General features: G+C 44.4%; 1 protein-coding gene across 2 annotated transcripts in view; it reads right to left on the reverse strand.

Annotated features, from left to right (window-relative positions):
* Positions 1–11,244: 11,244 nt before the first annotated feature.
* Positions 11,245–16,050, reverse strand: part of LOC142496963 (NXPE family member 4-like) — a 38,035-nt gene continuing 33,229 nt past the window's right edge. For both annotated transcript variants that reach the window (XM_075604095.1, XM_075604097.1), the window contains exons 4-6: positions 15,463–15,524; positions 13,672–13,887; positions 11,245–12,549 (exon numbers count right to left, since the gene is read on the reverse strand). In XM_075604095.1, the coding sequence (XP_075460210.1) occupies positions 12,014–12,549; positions 13,672–13,887; positions 15,463–15,524 (814 nt within the window). In that variant the 3' untranslated portion in view covers positions 11,245–12,013. The remainder of the gene's footprint in view (positions 12,550–13,671; positions 13,888–15,462; positions 15,525–16,050) is intronic.

Genomic DNA, 16,050 nt, shown 5'->3' on the forward strand with positions numbered 1-16,050 from the left:
TGGACAGAAAGTCACTTTCCAGTTTTGCGCAGAACAGATTGGCATACTGTGGCGCCATCCGAGTACCCATAGCGGTCCCGGTTGTCTGGAGGTATGTGTCATTTCCAAATGTGAAGTAGTTATGGGTCAGAATAAATTCAATGCATTTAGTCACTGTCTCTGTTTGTGGCTCCTGCGATCCCAGAAAGTATCTGCAGGCTGAAATCCCATCCTTGTGGGGGATGTTTGTATAAAGTGACTCTACATCCTGTAGGGAGGGGGCCAATGGCATTCAGTTTGTTTAGCAGGTCGGTGGTATCCTGGATATACACATACACCTACTGTATATATCTATATATATATATATATATATATATATATACATACATATATACATATTACTCCCGCGTTTACAACATTTTTTTATCACTTAGCACCAATTCTTGAACGTATACTCCTCTCCATCCCTTTCTCACCTCTACTGCTCTCTATCTCTTCACCTTTCCCTCCCTGCCCCTTACCTGTGGAACTCCCTCATACTCAGAATACACCAAGAACCCTCTCTCCCAACCCAATGAAGCATCCCAATAGCCTGCACTCATGTCTACTCTCCCACAACCACAGTCACTCCTACCAACCATCATAGCCAAACACTGCCACCTACTGCACTTGTTCCCTCACCTGCTGTCTGTAACTCTTCTAACGTACCACTTAGATTGCCTTTCCTATTGTCTGACTTTGTTGCACTTATTGTATTTTAATTCCCTGTACTTTATTGTCTCTTTTATAAAGCGCTAAGTACACTGTGTGCGATACATAGATAAAGATTTAGTGAATAGAGAAAAACATCTCTAAGATCAGTGCATTTGGGTGAGGGATTACAAAACCATAAACGAATGCAAGTCTCTAATAGCAGCAGGACAGATATATATATATACAGCACACCATTGAGTATAGCTTGATGTTCTTGATAGATGGACTCATTAATGTATGTGTCCTGTATGTGGAGCACTGCCAGAGTCAACTAATGTTGTGTTGAGACAGTAGTGACTCTGCAAGATCCTTGATAACAGGCAAACCCTAGAGTAATTCACATCACTTCAATGTTTATAAGAAAAGTATGTACTCACATTACTGGTATGTGTCGTCCCAAGATGCGTGCATCCAGCCAGGGTATAAGCATGCAGAGAAAGACGGAGCACAGCGAATGCCAAAAAAGTCTGGGGCTAAGCAGAGCTAGTACGAAAATTAATCTTTATTAATGGTGAACCACATGAGGCATATCCAACTCCTCCATGTTGTTCACCATTAATAAAGATTACTTTTAGTACTAGCTCTGCTTAGCCCCAGACTTTTTTGGCGTTCGCTGTGCTCCGTCTTTCTCATCACGTGGAATTCTTTATAGAAAAAGATTTACATACATACTTTGATTGATTGAAACTATTTAGACCTGTTTGATGCATTAATGCTACAGTCACTTTAATGCCAGTTTCTTGCTGGCAGTGGAGATGGTGCCAACTGAAAGAATAAAACGATGCAAATAAATATTGGATCTCATTTATACAATTAGCCGAAGTCACTATCTGACTCTCAATGTTGCTTCATAAAGTATAACCACTGCCGTGCTCATATTCCTCGCTGATACAAGTGAACTCAGTAAGTAATTCACATTGCAAACTGAGTTATGACTGGAGAGTGCAGACTGTGCTGTCTACCTATCCGTCTCCAAACTGCAAAACTGTGGCCATTTGAGGAAAGAAAAAGCCCCTTCATTAAATGAAAGAAACCCCATTGGCAGATCCCAAGCAGCGCGTCTGTATCCGTTTTCCTCCAGTTTTGCACGTGTAAAGTTTGCTAAAAAGAACCCAGAGGGAGAAAAGAGATGTTTTATTGCATCTACAGTACATCCAATGTATTAAACTTTATAAACAAAGATCTTACAGTATATTTGACATGGATTAGAAGTCAGTGGAGTTTGGGCTATGTCAATCTTGACAAAGAATTTTGGCACATACTGTATATAGCCATGCATAATAATGGTATATTACTTTCCTCTCTGTTGGCAGTAAGTCCTGGTAAGTACAGGTATGCCATCAGCGGTTATGGAGGTTTTCCCTCACACCATGGTGAGGTGCCCTATGTATGGAGGGGAGTGGCTGCATGCTCTGAGTCCCTGGATAGTGACATCAGGGATGCGCCTGCCTCCTGAAGTATATAAGGCACAACACAGTTAGTACGGGTGGCTGTTCTAGCATCTGTGGAAATCTGCTGGGAAGTAGTGTTTTCCCGCAAGGGGATTATAAGAACAGTTTGTGACCCTAGTGAAGTAACTAGCGGTCCAGGTTGACTAGACAGTCTGTCTAAGCCACTCTGTGTCCAGGGACCTGGCGCAGAGGTGATCTCCCTAGGAGAAGAGGGAATCCCACTTCAATACGGGAGGGCGTACCTGGCAAAGGGACAGCACAGAGAAATGTGCGGCTAGAGCCGGCAGCTGCATGGGGCAGTCTGCTACATCAACATACACAATAAAGATGGCCTTGTTAAAGATATCCCCACTGTGTGAGTGTGAGATTACTCTACAGTGGCGATCACCACCGAGAAGGAGTTCCTCACCAGGACCATCTCCCTGCGGAAGCATAGATCCTGATGAGGTGGAGGCGCTGCACGTGAAGTAAGTTGGACTCGCACCCACTACCTCAGCTACCTGTCCTGATGACATCCCCTAATACCATCAAGCGGGAGACTCAGGAGTCCTGTTACTTGCAGGTGCACCACCACACACGACCTTGTAATGGGGACCGGTTAGACCACACGGGCCAATGTGAGATTGGGTGGGTCAGACCAGGGGGATACACCCGTTACAATTGGAGGCGCTGCTGAGAGACCTGTTAACAGGATAGGCTTTTGCTAGGCACACAATAGGAAACAGGGAGAGTGTCTGCTGCCACTTTGTGCTGCGTGGGACGGAACCAGGGGTAGTCGGGGAGCTGCGGGAGCTGCAGGCCGCACAGACACCTTGGGATCCTGCTAGGGGTTAGTGAGTCTGGAGCGGGAGGCTATTGCTGTTCTAGTCACCTTGAGGTAGCGCTAGCGGGGGACGCCTGAAGGGGTAAACTGGTAACTTAGGGCAGGAATTCTGGAAGGGTCCGCACTAGGCTAGCCAAGAGTAGGTAGACGCCCAAAGTACTGCATGGAAGAGCCAGAGTACTCTAGTCTCAATTCCAGATCACTTGACCAAGGAGCACAGACTGGAGGAAAGCGATACAGTAGACACAGAAAGAGTGAGCCTAGCCTGAGGTAGTGCAAACACGAGTCAGACTTAAGTTAGGTACACAGGTGGTGCACAAGGCATGTTTATTGTACTGATGTGGTAGCTGCCCCGCAGAGCGGAGCTCCATGTACAAAAACCCCGTGTTCAACGATCAAGAGAGACCCGTCAGAATGGAGGATCTGCACAGAGTAGAAGGTCCAGGATGGCAGGGAGAGAGAACCGCAAGAATGGAGGATCTGCACAGAGCAGAAGGTCCAGGATGGCGGATAGAGGAAGAACAAGCTACAGGAGAGACTCTTGTGTGTTTGTTATGGAATGGCGTGAAAGCCGTGGCTGCGCCGTGTTTGTCATGCCTATGTTCTCGGGAAGATACCCCCGAGAATAGTGAGGATGACAGCCTTGTGAGATGGGAGGAACGAAATGGACTTTGTTATACACCAATAAACAAACAGCCAGACGCTACCTCGAATTTAAAGAAGGACAATACTCACCAAAATGGCGGTTCCCGCGTTCCCAGGACACCGCGTGGGCATGCTTCAGAAAGTCTTGCAACTTTGCAGTTTGCTAATTGTTGGCCAGGATTGGCGCCAACGGGAAAACCCCACCCTGTGGGGGAGTTTGGCGCGAAAGCTGGAGCCGCGCCCTCATGGACTATGACTCACTCTGCACCTGTGCTCGGTCAGCCTACAAGTCTACGAGACATCCCCCTAGTTTCAACCAGGGGGAGTGGTCTGCAGTTTCACCGGAAGCCGATGGAGGAAGTGAAGGGAAAGTTTGATCAACCAGCCTCTGCACTTCAGTTGCGAAGAGCCATTGATCAATACAGACCGCTAGGACGAGTGCTGCCATTAGTGACCATGGCTGAGCAAGTGGAGAAAATGGAACAGAGTCCCTTGATATCTACCCACCCCTATTCGGCTCCAGGAGGCTTCCTGATTATCCGCGTAGAGGGTGTGGAGACCGTGGTCTGTCTCTGCCTGCAGTGCAGACTGCCGGGCAGAGCCGTGGGCAGTGAGGCTCGATGCCCTCATTGTGGACTGCAATATATGTGGCCAATGACGACATTTGTGCCAGTACAAGCTGTGGGGATGAAAGATTCTACCCCGATGTTGGTTAGCGGAGCTTCCGGGTGCACTGTGGAGTGAGAGTGCATGTCCCGCGGAGCCGGACTCAAGCTGAGTTCTTAAAAATGAGAAAACCAGCCATCGGAGAGGTGACCGGAAAGGAGCCCATCGACGGTCCCCTACTGGGATACCCCGGCCGAACTGTAAAATAGAATCCTCGGATGAGGAGTGTGCCAGGCTGGCCGAGACACAGGACTTGTTAACGGAGTACCATGCCAGTGGTACCCCTTGGCGAGATTCTCTACCTCGTGGTGGGGAGGCACAGAGTCGAGTGTCTCCCGTACCGCGCCGACCCGATCAGCGGAGTCCCACGGCCATTGTGACTAGTGGGTCGGAAGGAGGTCATTCTACACCAACCCTGCGCAGTGCTACCCCAAAGATGGGCTTGTCGCAGGCTCCGGTGGTGATTAAAGAGGAGCAGAACCAGGCCCAGACGGGATCGCGCCGAGGCAGGGCGTTGCCGGATGTCCTGGTGGAGAAAGAGGTCTCGATTGGGGACCCAACCCAAGATGGCGGTGAGGCACGTGTCTACACGGAGATGAGTTCCGGTGACCCGAGCAGAGTCGACTGGGAAATGCTGGCGCCTCTGCGGTCGAGCAGTGGGAGCCGATCACCTCCGTCCAGGCAAGATGAAAGATCGAGTTGGAAGTTGAAGGGTTCGTCTACTGGTAAAGAGGAGAGACTTTGTGGTAGAGCGAAGGCAGGTATTGCTGTGGAGCAGGCCGTAACCCTGCCACTACCTACCATCCAACCCCGTCCCCTAACCCCGTCCATCCCCAAAGTTAGCCCCAAGGCCATAGATAAAGTCCCTGCCCCAGTCGCTATCACGTTTGGGTCAACATCTAGTCTGGGTATGTCAGGGGATTCCCGGGGTCCTATCGAAGGACGGACTGAAAGCCTGGACTGGGGAACTTCTGATGATGGGTCTGAGGGTGGAGGGAGGATTTCCCGACGAGGGTCGATAATGAGTGATAATAATAGTGTGCTGAGTATCGAGGGTGGGCACTGGTCCCAACATAAGGAACGAATTACGCGATCCGAGGGTACTTCAGGGGTATCATCGGGCGGGCCTGAGGAGGACGAGCCTCTAGAACCTAGCTCAGAAGAGGTACGGGAAACTAGATGGTGGGCGCCCTTATATGAGGGTTATGTCGCCTGGATAGACCGCACCCGTTTTATTCTAGAAAGGGATGGGGTGGTTGATCATTGGTGGGCTCCTGGGAATTATGACAATGAGGCCTATCTCAGGGCGCTACGAGTGAGGTGGGAGCGATTACAATCAGGTCTTGTTAACCCAAAGGGATCTGAAGGGTTAGATGACCTGGTAGAGTCAGATGAGCCCCTGTCATGGGTGTTACCAGGAAAGGCTGGGTTAACTAAATTGACCAGGATCTGCCGAGCTGAAAGGGCTATTGCAGCCAATTACAAAAGGTCACATGGGCTTGAATACCCCTATGTCCCTGAACCTCTAATGAGAGAAATAGAGGACAATCGAGAGAGGTGGCTTCGCAATGATATAGAATATTATATCGTGAATAAGGGAGGAGCCATTAAGGGAGTTCCGGCTGAGCAGAGGGTTTCCCAACTTATGCGGGTTTGGAAAATCGGGCGCAGCATCTATATGCACAAGGTGGTGTATTGCAATGAGCGTGGTTTGCCCCGTGAGTATAGTGTGACAGTGAAAACAACGGAAATTAGTGCGCAGCAAATAACTAGTACTTAAAGTGACCTATGCACCGTGATAAAGGAACAATATTGTAAACCTTATGTGAGGGTGACACTTGTTGTGGGTCTGCAGCCTCTCTTGGGGGTGGCTCGACACCCCTGGAGCTAGACAGAAAACAGAAAAACAAGGCGCACAACGCACATAGTGTAATAGAGTATAAAACGTGACTTTATGGTTAAAAATAAATATATCTGCGTACATCAAGATAATGATTACAAGCGGTTGGTTATTAGGTTTACCACACCATGTGAAGACCGGAGGTAGCACCCTTGGTAAGTACCAGCAGGGGATGTATCAGCAAGCGTCTCGTCTGCTTCTTCCTTCACAGCTGCGGGAACTACAACAGGGAGTGTGTCAGCAAGCGTCTCGTCTGCTGCGGGCTCCAGTGTTCACCGTCTTAGGATGGTTTGTATGAATGTCCTATAGTAGGAGTCCCAGAGCACACGGCTCCAAGCGGCGTGCTGTTCCTTGCAGGGCGCCCGGCGATGACGTCACAAATCGCCCATCAGCTTCCGGAAACCTTCTCCTGGGACGCACAGCGTGCGTGTCAAGTTGGAAATAACCAGCAGAATGGAGTAGGCAGCGCGCATGCGTCAAACAAATCAGCTTACTGACAGTGTCCAGAGACGCTTTAGAATACTTTTTGGGGAAACATGCAATGACACCCTTCTTTCCAACGCGTTTCGTAACATTCCCTGAAGAAGTAACCTAGTGTTACGAAACGCGTTGGAAAGAAGGGTGTCATTGCTTGTTTCCCCAAAAAGTAGTCTAAAGCGTCTCTGGACACTGTCAGTAAGCTGATTTGTTTGACGCATGCGCGCTGCCTACTCCATTCTGCTGGTTATTTCCAACTTGACACGCACGCTGTGCGTCCCAGGAGAAGGTTTCCGGAAGCTGATGGGCGATTTGTGACGTCATCGCCGGGCGCCCTGCAAGGAACAGCACGCCGCTTGGAGCCGTGTGCTCTGGGACTCCTACTATAGGACATTCATACAAACCATCCTAAGACGGTGAACACTGGAGCCCGCAGCAGACGAGACGCTTGCTGACACACTCCCTGTTGTAGTTCCCGCAGCTGTGAAGGAAGAAGCAGACGAGACGCTTGCTGATACATCCCCTGCTGGTACTTACCAAGGGTGCTACCTCCAGTCTTCACATGGTGTGGTAAACCTAATAACCAACCGCTTGTAATCATTATCTTGATGTACGCAGATATATTTATTTTTAACCATAAAGTCACGTTTTATACTCTATTACACTATGTGCGTTGTGCGCATAGTGTGACAGTCACTGATGCAGCGGGGCGGGAGGTGAAGAAACCAGAACCTCGACACTATTATTAGGTCTCGTCAATGAGTGGTCTGCTTTTTCTTTGATGCTCTCTGCTGGTCAGTGAGCGTATGTTTTGTCATTATTATGTGAAGGTGATAATGTTTAACGCTTAAGTTGTGTGTTCCTTTTCAGTGTTTCCTGGAGCAAGGTACACCAAATTTAGGTCCCAGCCGGGACGGTGGGGATTCACCAGGGGGAGTATATAGCCATGCATAATAATGGTATATTACTTTCCTCTCTGTTGGCAGTAAGTCCTGGTAAGTACAGGTATGCCAGCAGCGGTTATGGAGGTTTTCCCTCACACCATGGTGAGGTGCCCTATGTATGGAGGGGAGTGGCTGCATGCTCTGAGTCCCTGGATAGTGACATCAGGGATGCGCCTGCCTCCTGAAGTATATAAGGCACAACACAGTTAGTACGGGTGGCTGTTCTAGCATCTGTGGAAATCTGCTGGGAAGTAGTGTTTTCCCGCAAGGGGATTATAAGAACAGTTTGTGACCCTAGTGAAGTAACTAGCGGTCCAGGTTGACTAGACAGTCTGTCTAAGCCACTCTGTGTCCAGGGACCTGGCGCAGAGGTGATCTCCCTAGGAGAAGAGGGAATCCCACTTCAATATGGGAGGGCGTACCTGGCAAAGGGACAGCACGGAGAAATGTGCGGCTAGAGCCGGCAGCTGCATGGGGCAGTCTGCTACATCAACATACACAATAAAGATGGCCTTGTTAAAGATATCCCCACTGTGTGAGTGTGAGATTACTCTACAGTGGCGGTCACCACCAAGAAGGAGTTCCTCACCAGGACCATCTCCCTACGGAAGCATAGATCCTGATGAGGTGGAGGCGCTGCACGTGAAGTAAGTTGGACTCGCACCCACTACCTCAGCTACCTGTCCTGATGACATCCCCTAATACCATCAAGCGGGAGACTCAGGAGTCCTGTTACTTGCAGGTGCACCACCACACACGACCTTGTAATGGGGACCGGTTAGACCACACGGGCCAATGTGAGATTGGGTGGGTCAGACCAGGGGGATACACCCGTTACATGTATAATATACACAGTGGAATAAATGGCAGGCCTGGATGCGGAACATTATACATCTCATTATAATATGTGCATTCTCCATTCACCACTAAGCCGGTGTAAGCTGTTAATGCCCTATATGTCAACTTTACCACAAAAAAGGGAAATAGGGAAAAAATATCCACTCCTCAGTGCATCAGAGAAATCTTGGTACGTATCCAGTGAATATTCAAAGCATGATATTAAATCACAAATGACGATAATGTGATGTAGTAATCAATATTGACGTCTTAAGCCTCCCTTAATAACATGATGTGTAGTATATTTTAAATGCTTCCAATGACTTACTTGGGCACTTATCTAACTGAGATCTTTTCAATTTATATGGATACTTTGTTTATTATTTTTTTATGGTTTGACTTATTTATTTACAAAATGTGTTACCAGGAAGAAGTACATTGAGAGTTACCTCTCGTTTTCACGTATGTCCTGGGCACAGAGTTATGATGACAGATAATGTACATGGTTACAAACACATGGTTACATTTGGTGAACAAGGTAATACATTATGTATAAAGACATTGCATGAACAGTTAAAGATAAGATATATTATAGGCGTATGAAACAGTTACAGACCACATTAAAATGTGAGACAGCTTTAGTTTGGAAAGAACTTAGACTGGTGGCGGCTGTGAGAATCTCCGGCAGACTGCTCCAGTTGTGGAGTGCACGGTAAGAGAAGGAGGAACGGCCGGATACTTTGTTGAACCTTGGGACCATTAACAGTGTTTTGGAGTCAGATCTCAGGGGATAAACCATGCAATGCTATCCCTTAACTGCTTTCAAATGTATACATCTACACAGTCATATGATATTCCTCCAATAAATCTGCCTGTTACAAGCCGGACAATTAACAGGACATAATTAACAAATCAAGTTTCCTAATCTAAACATACCATAGATCACAAATATAGGCAGTGTGAATGTGATTCTTGTAAACAGGGGTTACAGAGGATTCAACAGGTTAAACATACCTGTGGGTGAAGAGACAATGCAACTAGTTATGTATCAAATCAGCAGAGATTATAGTCTTGCATTGGGAACAATAAATATTTAACTACAGTCTAACTACATATTCACTTAAAGATTCTCACTCTAAGATGCACAGTCTTTAGATGCAATGCCAAACCCTGGATGGTGCATATCCTGTTTGGTTTGGTTTATATATTATTATATTATTATGACTACAAGTCTGCTTGCTTTATATTGTGCTTATATTGGTCTGCTCTTTTCCTTCCTGTCGCTGTGATTGTGTTGTGGACAGTAACATTCTTAGAGTATTCCATTATTTAGGATTATAATATAATGAGATTGTTCACCTTTCAAACATTTATTACATTGTATACAGTGATATTAGATAGACAAATACACAACTTTAGCGCTATATCCCAAAAATTAGTGCATATAATATATACATTATATGTTTACAATTAACGTATTACAATGCAAATACTAAATCCATTATAATAAATCATATACGTGCAATAAGGGTTGTGTCCACTTAATAACAAAGTCCTGCAGCCAGGTGGTCCCTAGGATTATCCAAATCCTATCACAAAAGTCTTTGCAAAAATTGTCCTCCTCGGCGCTGGACTTCACTCCATGCTCAGTGCAGATGTATAAGAAAAATATATAGTAACACAGTGTATAATAACATGTAGTGCAATACGTAATGAACAATAACACCGCCGTGAGTGAATAATTTGACCAGATGTGGATACCCAACAATATGTCACTTGTGAATGAAGATGTTATTATAAAATGATCCCATTAATCATTTGTGCAGGAATTAGGCGAACCTCCTAGGTATAGAAGGTAACACTCAAATATTTAAACCCTTTACTAATAGCACCTAGTGCACACCAGCACACCAACAGTGTGTGATAATGGGATATAACTTACAAAAGGGTATATCTTGATGGCAGGACAAAGTCGGCAGATCACTGGGATATCCTCAACAATAATTGATAGACATAGGGGACAAAAAACAACATAGAACAGATCCACTAGGAAACTAAAATGTAATAAAACATATAAAACGGACATCTGGAATGCTAATCACATACTGATTCATCCTTTCTAAACCTTCCAACACATTAAGCCTGGTTGAGAACCCTTGGAATCGCTGTCCGTTTAGTCCGTTGGCACCGCTCTCACTGGTTCCTTCAATGGAGCATGGACTCGGTATCCATGCCTGAGTCTCTTCCTGAATCTCCCTGTGTCCGCCTCTCGTGGTGACGAGATGACGTCACGCTTTCCGTTGTGCGTTGACGGTACCCAACGATCGGCTATCAAGGACAAATGCCTCTCAGCTCGTGGAAGCCCACAGGCAGTCAGTGCTCCGGTTTGCCTTGCAAAACTGCAAGACTCCCTAAGGCAATCCAAGCCAAGTATGGGAAGCAGGATGAATAGTCGCTGCTAACCTCACCCTACGCATTTCGTGATCAATGTCACTTCATCAGGGGTCTATAATATTATATTATACCCTTGATGAAGTGAGACATCAAGATATACCCCTTTGTAAGTTATATCCCATTATCAGGCACTGTTGGTGTGCACTAGGTGCTATTAGTAAAGGGGTTCAATATTTGTGCATTACTTTCTATACCTAGGAAGTTCACCTAATTCCTGCACAAAGGATTAATGGGGTCATTTTATAATAACATCTTCAGTCACAAGTGATCTATTGTTGGGTATCCATATCTGGTCAAATTATTCACTCACAGAGGTATTATTGTACATTACTTATTGCACTACAGTCTATGTTATTATACACTGTTTTTTTAAATATATGTTTTCTTATACAGGGATACTGGTGACTTATTGTCTACTTAGACTATATATTTTGTCAGGTCATCATATATGTTATCATTTGTTTACAAGGGAAGTGTCTTTTTTAATATGTGCACGTATGCGTACATGTATATGCACACATACACACACATATATATATTTATTTATATATTGTGAGGTCCATCATAGCAGTTGTTGTTTCTAGACATCGTTTGTGGTTTTATTCATTGTCGTTGTACACGATATCTCCTGGTTGTTATGGGAGTTATGTTAGTATACATTAAATGTTTTATGGGTTAATTTTTCATTCTTATCATTACGGATTCCCGATGCCCTTCTCTGGGTCCCTTTCCGAGTTACATCGGCTGTGGTTGATATGTACTTGCTGCGATGCTTCCAGTAGAGCACACTATTTATCTGCTGTTTTCTCTGTTGTACCCTTATTCATTTACAAAGCGCCTTGTCTTGTGCGAAATGCATCAGAGGATTCGCTGTCTTTATTACTCATAGCATTAAATAGACTTCATTTATTTGTATTTTTGGTCTAATCTGGCTGCCTTGTAGCTCTGCATTTTTTCACTTGTTGATATACCACAAAAAGTTCCATCTCAGCCCCTTATATACAGTATAACACTATAAGCCTTTTGTTCTCTAGGCTGCTCAAGTTCGGTGATGTAAACTAGCACCCTGTCGACTTTCATACCCTTAACAGATATATGTCATTAGCATGTCAACTTCATTCTGAATTAAAGATGCTGGAGGGTGAATTTTATTTGCGTCAAACGCGGTTGTCATATCCCAGCCATTGACAAAGCCAACGTGTAGATCTTTAAAGACAGACTGCATGATGAAATAGTGAACATAGCCGTAGAAGTCACTGTTCGATTCATAGTTCTTGTCCATTTCACTCGTATTCTCGGTCTTAATGATGACTTTGGTTTGGGGGCTTCGGAGGAAGAGGCGCTCCAAAGCACGGCGAATGTTGAGGAGTCTCCTGATGTAGTGATGAACGGGATAAGCTCTGAAATGCACTCCTATGTTTAAGATAATCACAGTGTGTTGGTGACCTCCAATCATATCAACTTCACGAGGGATAGTGCGGTCCTCTCTACAGGATTGGTAGGAGCTGCTGATGAACGGGTTGCCATGCCTTTTCCAGCGGATATTCATATTCCTTTGAAGATCAAGCACTACAATCTGTTGTGCCCACCCACCTTCATAAAGGTTGAACAATGTAAGGGCTATAAAAAAAAAGGATGTTGCATTAGCACAATAAAGCATTGTTGAAATAAATAATATTTATCTGCACTGAAGCATGTGAATAACTGCTTCACATATAATAAACCTGTTGATCACTGCATGTTTATGCCAGCTCAAATTCTCCGGGCTGGAAAACTGGAGAAAAAAAAAGCAACATTAGATTTACCAGAGAATATAAATCCTGTAAAAAGCAACGTTTATGTCTCTTTGATAAATCTGGTGCAATACGTTTGCACAGAATTTGCTTCTGGTTTGAAGCCAGGGGAATTTCATAAGTAGACCCTCTTATGTTGCTCAGTATAACAACTACCATATTGTTCTTTGATGCAGGCAGAGCAAAATCAAAGCAAATGAATTCAAATTAACACTTTAAAATGTCATTAAAGTTGAATAAAATCAGCCCATATGGCTTAAATCCAATGCAAATCTATATTGTTCAGTTCTTGTGACATGCAAGCATGGAAAAATCAAAGCAAGTACCTTGATAGACTGATACTAAGAGACATACATTACTAATGTCTCCAGTTATTAGCTAAAGTGGATATTTTAAGTTAATACAGTACATTAACCCTGTAGTTTTCTTAAAGATTTTCATTGTTTATTTTTTAGAGCTGCAGACCAAACAATATCCTACATGTGCGTGTTTAAAAAAAAAAAAAAAATCATTTCTTTACTATGAGAAAATACTTGTAGCATTTAAAAAAAAAAGCAAAACAACTCTGAATTAAATGTTTAATGTATTATAATGTAGCAAGCCATATTTGGTTTCTATAGAAACCATGTACAAAGTCATATCACCTTCCTCTTCTAAAACAGGCTCTGGCACACCCCTTTTTGAGCCCTGCCCTCTCTCTAGCAGTGCACCAATTGTATCTAGTGACTGCCTGGTCACATGATCTTCCCCATAGAACTTTGTTCCACTGACGGCAGAATACTCCTCTGCAGCCATTTAGTGAACCCCCGAGCAAATCTTTGCCGATCGATCACAGGAGAACGGATCGATCGGCAACTTAGCAAATTACTTATCATTGTGTGGATTGTATTAATGCACAAATTAAATGGGAAAAAATTAAATACAAAAAGCAAGTAAATGCAAGACGTACTTTTGAGAGTATTCTGGAAGTACTCCATCCACTGACGCAGAGTCGAATCCCCAAATATGTGGATGAATTTTCCCTTCATACACCTGTTCAGTTCTTCTGCGCTGTGGTATGTTGACATGGCGCAAGCTTGGGGACTCCACACTTGCTGCATGAAATGCCCACTGGGGTATTCCAACTTCATTCCAATTTTGCATCTCTCCTTGACAACTGTGTTGTCTTTTGCAAAAAGAAACGACTTTGCTATTAGGACAGGACAACATACTGCATTACATCTTCTCGCTCAGCCCTCAGAATTATAGGGCGACACTGAAACAAGTTGCTCTGCTTTGTCCACAAAAGGGATGAACCCATGAGTCTCATTTACTCAAATGAATAAGCGTAATGTCAATGACAGCTACACTTTCTATTATCTACTTTTCTTAATGTGATTCTCACATTAAGCTTAAGTGAGTCTCCCTGACCCTGTATTTTATTTGTGCCCACACAATTTCGTTCCTACCCCATGAATTCATTAAAATCATGCTAAAAGCAATAGCCCTGGGGTGGCCAACTCTAGTCCTTAAGGGCCACCTACAGGTCAGGTTTTCAAGATATCCCAGCTTCAGCACGGGTGGCTCAATCAGTCTCTGCTTCAGCACGAGTGGCTGAATCAATGGCTTCAGCACTGATTGAGCAACATGTGCCGAAACCGGGATATCCTGAAAACCTCACCTGTTAGTGACCCTTGATTACTAGATTTCCCCCACCCCCTCCCCTGTTCTAGGCATATATTTTTAAGGCAAAAGTGGTGGAACTATGTGTCAAAAAATAATGTCTCCAGGTGTATAAAATAAACTGTTTTCTAGGTTTTTTTTTTCTATAATATAGAGATTTAACCAAACAAAGTGCTTCCAGTGCTTCTGCAATGCAAGGTCACAGCTCCGAAGGATTAACGGGAGAGGTCCTTTCATGAGCATGTACCCATCACAGCACTGTCACGGCAGGCGTTCTGCCTGGCGTCGCAGACTCTTGCTTGTTCATCCGGGGCGCCCGGAGACAGTAAGTCTGGCTAGATCTCTATATGGGGCCTTTTTGCTGGCACCCGATTGCGTCTCATTTGGTTCTTATGGACTCTGGTCAAAGGTTCCGAAATGAAAAGAAAGCAATGGATTTAAAGGGGGAAATATTCAATTGACATGGCTTTCTTCTATTTTGCTTAACATGTATGGGTAAAGGATTAAAGGGGATTCATCATTACACTGCGATAGTGCCAATTGGGGAAAGTCCGTTGCAGTTTACGTGCAGTTTTGCCCGGTCGCCACTATCTCAGTTTCGTGAATAACCCCCTAAGTTTAAGTTCAAGTCCTCCTGCATTAGGATGGAAGCACTTTCTCTTTGCACATGTGAGTAATGTGGGATTGTTTATAGCAGGGGTTCTCAATTTCAGTCCTCAAGACCCCCCAACAGGTCAAATTTTAAGGATATCCCAGCTTCAGCACAGGTGGATCAATCATTGAGCCACCTGTGCTGAAGCAGGGACTGATTGAGCCAATTGTGCTGAAGAAGGGTCTGATTGAGCCACTTGTGCTGAAGAAGGGACTGATTGAGCCACCGGTGCTGAAGCAGGGACTGATTGAGCCACCTGTGCTGAAACTGGGATATCCTTAAAACTTGACCTGTCTTGAGGACCAGAGTGGAGAACTCCTGGTTTATAGAGATTGGCAACATCGCTAGCAAAAGTACTGGCTTATCTATTCAGTCAAAATGGTGTGCTCCAGTGATGGTTCATTACGGAAAGCAGCAGATACTTACTATTGCAGATAACAACATTGATGTCTTCAAAGTTCTTTGGAATCTCCACTCTGACATTGGCCCTTCAAATCAATCAGTAAAACCGAAGTCAATTTTTTGTTCCAATAGATGAAGGCCATGGAAGAAAGTATTCTGTTTTGTTATATGAGGCAAAGTAATAAAGCTTCCCATGTTTATCAGGCATGTTCTAATTGTCTTTATAATTACTTTGTAATGCACCGTAGCCTAGTTTATTTATACAAAAATATTTAGCTTTTTTAAATTGCTGTTGTGTTAACATTTTAATTACTACGCAGTGGCTATCGCTAAATCAGCATAACTTAAACTAGTTAATCACATTGTAATCTTTTAAATCGTATAATATTTTATATTCTATGGAAGTATTACCATTACATAATATATATAGACATAGAGAGGATTATATACCATGGTCTCCTGAAGGTCTATCTTGTGCAAAGAGTATGGCAAAAGAATGATTTTTGTTTGATAAATCTGCTATGGTTTTTTATTCACCCACATGACCCCAGTTTTTCAGCTTGGAGACCTTGACAGTAACTCCTGTAATTACTGAGCAGCCAATAGCATGAG

The sequence above is a fragment of the Ascaphus truei genome, chromosome 6, assembly GCF_040206685.1.
Source record: "Ascaphus truei isolate aAscTru1 chromosome 6, aAscTru1.hap1, whole genome shotgun sequence".
NCBI lineage: Eukaryota > Metazoa > Chordata > Amphibia > Anura > Ascaphidae > Ascaphus > Ascaphus truei.